The 9165-nt window shown below is 37.4% G+C and overlaps 2 protein-coding genes across 3 annotated transcripts in view; both read left to right on the top strand.

The window, feature by feature from the left end:
• Nucleotides 1-252: 252 nt before the first annotated feature.
• LOC133515806 (uncharacterized) lies at nucleotides 253-3605 on the top strand. Its single transcript, XM_061848398.1, has 2 exons — nucleotides 253-714; nucleotides 2846-3605. The coding sequence occupies exons 1-2, from the start codon at nucleotides 391-393 to the stop codon at nucleotides 3356-3358; spliced, it is 837 nt and encodes a 278-aa protein (XP_061704382.1). The 5' UTR covers nucleotides 253-390; the 3' UTR covers nucleotides 3359-3605.
• Nucleotides 3606-4441: 836 nt separating this feature from the next.
• Nucleotides 4442-9165, top strand: part of LOC133515795 (uncharacterized) — a 54366-nt gene continuing 49642 nt past the window's right edge. The window contains exons 1-4 of one of the 2 annotated variants that reach the window (XM_061848383.1): nucleotides 4442-5119; nucleotides 5221-5978; nucleotides 6595-6749; nucleotides 8640-8770. In XM_061848383.1, coding sequence (XP_061704367.1) covers nucleotides 5087-5119; nucleotides 5221-5978; nucleotides 6595-6749; nucleotides 8640-8770 — 1077 coding nt within the window. In that variant the 5' untranslated portion in view covers nucleotides 4442-5086. The remainder of the gene's footprint in view (nucleotides 5120-5220; nucleotides 5979-6594; nucleotides 6750-8639; nucleotides 8771-9165) is intronic. The other variant, XM_061848382.1, reaches the window with a different exon arrangement.

Raw genomic sequence — 9165 nt, 5'->3', positions numbered from 1 at the left:
ATTGCGAAGTTGCACAACAAAATGAACAAAAAACTACTCGGCCCTCGCTCTTGTTTTTATTAGCTTTGAAACGGAGCGTCACGTTTGTTAAATATTCCAATAAGAATTTATTTACAACTAACAACCTCAAACGTCTGCGATCAATTATCAACAAAAAAATAAACAAATACCTATCCAAAAAGTTTCGTCTCGGTGCCCACAAATATTTTGGTTGGCCGCCAAACGTCATCTGCCAATGACGAACATCGATCGCATAATTTGTGGAACGAGGCCAACATAAACAAACATTGGATAAGCGAGTACGTGTGATTGGCTGCCGCCCCAGTCTTTCTCTTAGCGAGGGCTGGTGTGGACGTGTTTTATTACACATTTTTTGTGACTTTTCACAAAATGTCGTGGTCAAACGATGTAGTTTTGGAATTTTTGGACCTTTATCGTAGAGAACAACTTCTTTGGGACCCAAAACACCCACATCATAGAAACAGAAGCGAAGTTTCCGATGCTTGGCTTCGAATACAGACGTCTTTGAGCATAAATTGTTCGGTCACTGACCTCAAGAGGAAGAAAGAATCGCTCATGACATCTTTTAGAATGCACTGGAACAAAAAGAAGAAGTTACAAGACTCATACCATACGACATGGTTCGCATATCCTATGATGGAAAGTTTTCTCGGCGGGAAATATGAATGCGATAGTACTCAAATGGAACATGAGGTGAGAATTAAACATAATTTGTGTTAAAATACTTTCAGTTACATTATTAGCACATCTAGGAACAGTATAAGCAGTCTTTATTATAATCGTGTCCAAACCGATACAATACTTCTCAAAACTTGGCACTGTATTGGCCAAATATATGTCATTGGTTAATTTGGTCGTGTTGGGCACAAAGTCTCTCGCACTACTTGGAATGAGGGGCAAACATTTGACGAAGTTTCTTAATTCAAATAAGTTTTCGACTATAAAATTAGTAAAATTACTGAATTACTTTACCGACATTACTTAAGCAATTGTAAATTTAACTGGATAGGACGGATGGGTTATAGATCATTGTCATTCGTTTTATTATGTATCGGGCTACAATACAACTCAAGCCTGGCCATGATTTCCGGCGATGTCCCGAAGATCTCGTCAACTAATTGAAAATACTACTGAATAGTACCCAAAAATATATCTATATTTCTTCTATCTTCCTAGTTAATAACAATAAGTCGAAGGTTTTAGGCGCTTATCAATCGGCCCAATACCTCCGGTTCCTGTTCCTACTCGATATCGCATATACGGATGTCATGTTATGATGTTAGGTGAACTTTGAGACCGACGTGTACTGTGTACTATTGCGCCATCTGATTCATCCGTTTACGGAAAAAGTCGAGAGTCTTGGGTATCAAAGTTATTGACATAGTTAACAAGTTTAGGCCTGAGGTACACTTGTAAGTTTTACTTACGGAAGTAGGGACACAGCTATACTATAGAGTGAGAGATGAATATCATTATCTCATTCTAACAAATAGCTTTGTCCTTACTTACGTAAGTAAAACTTACAAGTGTATCTCAAGCCTTAGATACATCAAACGTGACAATAACTGATAATAATATCTCAACTTAAATGAATAGTAGGAAGTTCGTTGACTTGGTTGGGGCATTTGAGATGGCTCTTAGTGCCTATTTTAGTTTAGCAACGTCTCAAGCTAATGACTTATGAAGTGCCTAGCATATGCCTAGCCTACTGTGAGATACAATAGACACAACTAGCTATAAAATTGCATGGACACTTTTGCAGCTGGGTGTACATAAGGGCTTGTGTACAAATCACGCGATGTTTTATAGGGGGGGAGGGAGTCACGAAAAAATGACGACAGAACACGTCGGGGGAGGGGGGTATAAAAAGACCTCACGTGTATTTTTCTATGGTGAACGAAACTAAGAAAAAATATCTACCTCATATTTTTTCTCGGTTTTGTTAAACATAAATTTTCACTTGGCACTTCAAAATAGCAAGTCTAAACAAGATTTACTCTATACCAGGGGTAGCCAACAGGTCGATCGCGACTGTTAGTCCAGTCGATCGTGGCAAGGCAAAAAATATAAATACGTAGACCAGTTTCATTTAAGGTTTCAAGATGTATGTAATTGGTAGATCGCACAGGGTTTCGTTAATAAACAGGAGATCTTGGGTCTAATCAAGTTGGCCACCCCTGCTCTATACAATACAATTTATCTTAAAATAAGGTCGAACAAAAAATAAAATAAAATACACTTGAGGTTATGTGGGGGTACAAGTACCTCACCAAATACAACCAAGGGGGATGGGGGGTATCAAAAAATAGCGGTAAAAACCTCGCGTGATTTGTGCACAAGCCCTAAGTAAATAAGAAGCTTTGGCGTCGTAGGCTGGACTGGCAGCAAAAACGCAGCAAAAACGCTAACCTGCATACCTATGGGGGACTAATACAAGTACCTACTACGTAATACATTCCCTAATGGTTGCGTTAAATTACTCTTCGTTTGTGTCGTGATGTCGTGAACCTTTTATGACACACGTGATGGTTTTTTAAATAAAGTTGGCTTTTTGAGATATCAAAGGGTACGAACCGGGGGCTTCGCAACAATACATAAACTAAAAAAGCATTCCTACTTGTAAAAGTGAATCCTACCTACTCGCGCTCCACATTTGTGAAAGACTATCAGATAGCCCTTCACATGCGTTCAAAACCTTCGCTAAATTTGCAAATCTTTGGACGAATTTCATGTCAGTGGCCATTACAGACCAATAAGCCCTAAATCACAGAATTTGAACCTATACGACCCCAATAGATTAATTATTTTCCATTTTACTTTTCAGTTCTTTGTAAATACGGCATACACGACCCCTCCAGCAATAGCAGACCATTCCGCGCCCCGCAACCATGGTACGGTGGAAAGGACTCCCGCCAACAGGCCGACGAGACAGTCAGCTCAACCCAACCCCACAGACAAAACAACAGGCTTTGACACCACCACAGATATGTTCTACGCTAAGAAGCAAATGGACGAAGCCGTTACGTACTTAAAGAAAGCTACTACAGAGAAAAGAGACATAGATGAATACGATCTGTACGGTCAGCTGCTAGCTAAAAAGCTGAGAAAACTAGACGAGCATCAGAGAGACGTTGCTATGCACGAAATAGACAATATAATGTTCCGCGCGAAAATGCAGAGCGGGCCTTCGCAGTCCAGGAGTTACTCATCTTCCCCGTCTCCTGTCCCAAGGAAGATGAAGTCTCCAGTCTTTATCGTATCTCAGCAGAATCATGCGCAGTATGAAGACGAGAATATACAGTACCAGGATCATTTGTCTGGACAACCGCCGCCTTAAAAATGTTCATAATATCATATGGAATTGTTTTAAGCTTTTTAAAGGCTGAAATTGGATGAAGAAACGAACTGCCAACCTGACCAAACGATTGGTGATATTTTAAATTGGTGATTAAATAGGGTTGATCTGTTCTGGGTCGACCAAGTTATGAAATCGTTTCTGGACAGAGCATAGTCCAGACTTTCACAAATATTATGTATTTTACATACCGATGCTTTTTTCATTACATCTTATTACTCACTTAAAAGGTGTTTGTTTTATTTTTTAATAGTCCATTTAAAAAAGTCAGACCAAGATAACTTAGCAGCGATTTTGACAGTGCAAGTTTTATTTTAAACGTTAATCTTGTATGGAATTATAACGCTTACATAACAGTTGCACAGGCTGGGCTACCTATCAAAATCGCTTATCTTATAGTTTAATACCCTATATATTTATTCAATTTTTGGCAGCTTCGGTAACGTCTGTGCGGTAAGAGAAGAGTCGTAGAATAGATTTGTTGGTTCCCTTAAATTCCACACGAGTCTTCTCTTTCCGCACAGACTCCAAAAGAAACTTCTTTTTGTATGGGACGAGTCGTGAGGAAAAATTGATTTCTCATCATTCGCCTCGCGACTTGCAAGCATAATTTACGTGAGTCTAGACTTTAGCCTAGAGGGTCTACCGCAAAGAATATAATACTCACTAGGAGATAGTGAGTATTATATTTTTTGATGAGTATTATTGCAGAAGATTTTCGGAGCTGGGTAATGAGGCCTCATACAAACGAGAGCTTAAAAAGCGTCGTGTTGATAACCTGACGTTAGAGACATAGAGGTACAATAATACAGTGATGAAATGGGGGAGGGGGAGATGACCGAACGAGATGCTCTTACGGAACTTTCATTAGGAATATCAGAGAAAGCGATATTATTGTTTGTCCTTGTCATAGTCTAACTTGTCTTTCCTACCTACTTCTAAAATGTCCTAAGTGACGTAGACGTTTTTTTGTTACCCATCGTTTTTTATGGTGGGTAACAATGAACCCGACCAAATTTCGTGGGTTATTTTTGGTATGTTGGCAGAAATGTTAAAAAGAGTTTTTAATTTTGTCGCATTGTGTAAAGTGCCAATTACATCCACACATTATCAGGGCCCGATTTCAGGCCCGAAAAAGAATATTTTTTCGTTTCACCAAATATCAGTACATCGTTTACAATATTTGAAATGTAAAAAAAAATTGGTCATACGCACAAATACCAAACATTGAACCTTTTTTGGTGATTAGCGACAAAGTATTGTTAACGATGTGCTGATATTCTATGGAAAAAAACGATGATCAGGCCCGAAATCGGGAAGTGTGGATGTAATTGGCGCTTATATTCTGTCCCTCACGGGCGCATGCGGTATAGAAAAGAGTAAAGTAACTATATGAGCACATCTAAATGATCCTACCATCTATGGAATACATACAAGGGTATCCATTTGTGTCATACAAACGCTTGCTGTAAAAGCGCCCGTGCTGATAAGACCAAAAGGTGTTAAGCAAATAATAATTTAATATCCTGGTAACAATTTTTGCAAATGTCAATTATTTGACGTTCCGTTTGACAGCTAGTTAGTGACAGCTGACAGATCTCAGCTGGCGATTCCGTTCCATACTGTGTTATTTGTAAATATTTAACAAATGTGTTTTAGAAACAAAGAAGTGTTATTGTAACAAGATCCTTAGTAATTCCGATATAAAAAATGGCGACTATGGTGAAAGAGAAGCCTCGTGCGGTAAGTTTTACACTTTCGTTATTACTTTTTGTATTTCTTGCTCTAAAAATTATATGCGTAGTTATTTATTTGTGTAACTTAACATGAACTTGCATTTTCAGAAGAAGAAAAGCAAAGAGAAACGCGTTACAAGTACTGAGATACCTGAAGCAGGGGCTTCTATAAGCAATATGCCTATAATTGAAGAGAATATCCCTTCTGCTCAAGCTGTTATTGAAGAAGATATAGTTGAAGATACAGATTTACCCAGTATATGTACTCATGAACAGACTGTATTAAGTGTAAATGAATCCGCTCAAAAAGAAACTTTAATAGAAGCAGATCAAAGCTCAATTCCAATTGCAGAATGCTCGAAAATACAGAGTCAAGCAAGTATAGATAATCAAATATCATCACAAAGTCAGTGTTTAGATCCAACACAAAGTGCATATAAAGATGTGTGCCATAGTCTAGATATAATCACTCTTAAAGATGTTCCAGTATCTGATTTACCTATAGAAGAACTGGAAACAAAATTAAAAGAGTCAGCGTTAGCTTATACAATTCAAGGCACTGATCATATGCAATCAGTTGAAGATACTACTGAAAGTATATCTACTAGTGTGTTAGAAAATGTAGCACCATCAGCTCCTATATTTGAAGAATCAATGATTCCAGAAACAACCCAGGAACTTCAAACAACAAATGAAGTTAGACTGGAAAAATTACAATGTATGCCTTTAGAAGTAGCAATGCACATATTTGGGGGGAAAGAGATGGCAGAGATAAGGGAGATGAGTGAGAGAGAGGAAACTTTGGCAGAAGGTGGAAAAGCATTGAGGCCGGAACATCCTCTGGTGGACTTGTTGTCAACTTACAGGTACTTATTGGTTTTTTAATACAATAACAATAATATTTTTAGCACCTCACACCGCCAAATAGCATTTTTCATATCAAAAATGGTGTCTCATAAGTCATAAATATATTAAATATGCATAATGCAATTATGCCATGTCTGATAAGAGTCTATACTCTGTGTTGGAACAATTATGTATATAAATAGTCAGTTATGTTTGATTAACATAATAATGAATCATAAAAGATTTTTATTGCAGGCATATTTATTTATTTATTGAGAAAATGCAATAAGCAAACATTTCTGTGCAAGGGTATACCTACCTTTTACTTTTTGTACATTGTTCTGGTTCTGTTGACTTACCAACAGTGATTCCTTGTACGCCTGAGGTGGGTGACAGTCTCGTGACACTATCATTAACACTTTGAATGCCATATCATTAACCGTTTGTGTTGGTGCGTTTGTTTATGGATTACCTTACCTTACCATACACCCCTCTTCTCGTAATTGTAAATATTATGGAAATAAAATTGATTTGTACATGTTACTTCGATTAGTTTTTCTCACTACCCTACTATTTGTCTTGTAAATTTACAAGCTGCTTAAGAATCGTATAATAAGCTAAATACCCATTTTTCAGATGTTCAGCAATAGCATTAGAGCAAGAAAACGAAAAGGTCGCCAAAGGATACCAGGATGAGGAAAAAAGCAGAGCTGCTCTATGGAGAGTGGAGAAGAAGACAGTCTCTGTCACGCAAAAGTGTGGTCAGTGTGAGCGTAGCATCTCTTACACAGGTTGGTCTGAAACACTGTTATCTAATGACTTTGATTGTATGCCTTTGCAATAAGTAACTTAAGCATCATTGTAGATCTGTAGGCGCTTAAGTTCATTGTGTGAGTGTTATTAATATTTGTAAATATTTAAGTAATGCCGTTTAGAAACGTTAAATGTTTTTTGTTACAAGATCCTATATTCTGTTTTTTTATTCCGTAGACTAAAATGACATTTCATGTGGTACTAAGAAATGTCATGTTTTACATATGAAACGTCATTTTAGTCCACGGAATAAAAAAACAGAACTTAAGCAATTATTAAAATTGTTATACTTTTTCCTCCTTGCAAAGAGAATTTGAAGTAGAGGTGTATTGTCAAAGAAAACTTTGTGGTGACGTAAATTTACCGCAATCTTTTGACACATAATTAAAACTTTTACTATGCCATTTGACTTTGATCCTTATTCTTTCTCTAATATGTGTTCAATTAGATAAATATCAAATATCTTCGAAGCGATGCTGTTATAAATAAATAATATAAATATAAATATTATAGGTCATTATTACACAAATTGACTAAGTCCCACAGTAAGCTCAATGATATATAATATATAAATATTTATAAATACTTAAATACATAGAAAACACCCATGACTCTGGAACAAATATCCATGCTCATCACACGAATAAATGCCCTTACCAGGATTTGAACCCGGGACCATCAGCTTCGTAGGCAGGATCAGTGACCGACTAGGCCAAACCGGTCGTCGTGTTATACCTTTGGCCTTTGATCTATTAGATGGCGTCACTATTTGATATTTAACAAAAACTCATATTAGTAAAAGAACAAGGATCAAAGTAAAATGGCATTCTAAGTTCTAATTATGTGTCGAAAGATGGCAGTAAATTTACTTGGCTACAAAGTTTTCTTTGACAATACACCTCTATTTGAAATTCTCTTTGCTCTTTGTTCCACTTTTTGCCCTAAAAATATATATGCATAGTTATTTATTATTGTAACTTAACATGAACTTGCGTTAACCTTTCGAACGCCAGAAGCCGAAGGAATATGCCGTGCCGTGGACGCCAGGCGATCATGATTATTTAAGCGAAATTGAACTTTACGGAGTCCCTTGTAAGTCCCTATTGCATTGGCGAAGATGTAGCCGTCGTTGGCGTCTTCGGCAAGACTTTCGGATGACTTCCACAGCCGACTGTGGCGTACAATGTTTAATAAGAGGACAGTATTTCCCACAGAGTAGTGTGGCCATCTAGCCATCTGTGGACCTTATGCCTTTGCAATAAGGATTAGGTAGTGTACCATTTCCGTCCTCGAAACGTCGGACGTAAATTTCAAAACTTAATTATACGCGATTAAGTCCCGTTTTATAATTTAATAATGGGTAAAACACATTTTAACTAAGTCATAAAACGTAGCATGCTTCTGTTAATTAAATTACAGTTAGTCTTGTTTTAACCGTTTTTATTGCTGCTCGTGTCATCCACGATGACGCGCAGATTAGTCAAATCTAACCTTTAATCGTATGACAATACGAGTCAAGGCCCGCGTCTTCGTGAATTACACGATCTAACAAAAAAGAAAATGTCAGGAGTATAGTGAAAATGTCAGACAATGACTAAGTTAATCAGTATTTTACTAAAATAGATTTTATGAGTATGAATAGCAGGATTAGTGTCATCTTCTATTATATGATGATTTTTTTTTTATGATTATGTAAATACTGAGCTAGGATTCAAACATTTTTTAAGTGCAATATGATTTATATAATATGAATATGATTTCATTGTTACAAACAGATTGATTGACAACAGTAGCCAATAGGCGGGCTTATCAGTATCACTAAGATTTTTTCCAGAGAACCTTCCAAACTTTCTTGTATCTCTTTCAAGGACAGTACGAGCACGCTACGCTGCTGAAGGAGAAGCTGCCTGCCGCTCAGCTTCGTTTGGAGGGCCTGCTGAAAGACGTGAACGAGTCATACTGCACGTACCAGCACCAGGCGTTGCTGGCTTACTATCAGGTTAATTTCAATCCAAAATAGACTTTATTCGTATACTATTAAAGGGAAATATGAAGTTCCGCTGCTAGAGGAGAAGCTGCCTGCCGTTCAACCTCGCTGAGAGGGCCTGCTGAACGACGTGAACGAGTCATACTGCATGTACTAACATCAAGCATTATTGGCTTACTATCAGGTCTTTTTTAGTTTATTTATAATAAAGGTACAGCTATTATAACAGTTGCCCAATGCGACAGTGTAGCGAATATTGACCTAGATGCATATATACAATTAATTCTAAGAAGCCTAACATAAGAGCGTACTCGCATCTTAAATGCCGGCAACGCACTTCCAACCCCTTTAATGTTGCGGGTGTCTGTGGGCGACGGTAATCGCTTACCATTCGTCTGCTCGTTTGC

This window comes from Cydia pomonella, chromosome 3, assembly GCF_033807575.1.
Source record: "Cydia pomonella isolate Wapato2018A chromosome 3, ilCydPomo1, whole genome shotgun sequence".
NCBI lineage: Eukaryota > Metazoa > Arthropoda > Insecta > Lepidoptera > Tortricidae > Cydia > Cydia pomonella.
Note: the sequence above shows the minus strand (reverse complement) of the source record. Positions and strands in the feature narration are given on the sequence as shown.

Bases quoted from the DNA above. Each gene is read 5' to 3' on its own strand.
- LOC133515806 (XM_061848398.1), top strand. From the start codon at position 391: ATGTCGTGGTCAAACGATGTAGTTTTGGAATTTTTGGACCTTTATCGT. The intron at 715-2,845 runs GTGAGAATTAAA...TTTACTTTTCAG, and splicing joins GTACTCAAATGGAACATGAG to TTCTTTGTAAATACGGCATA.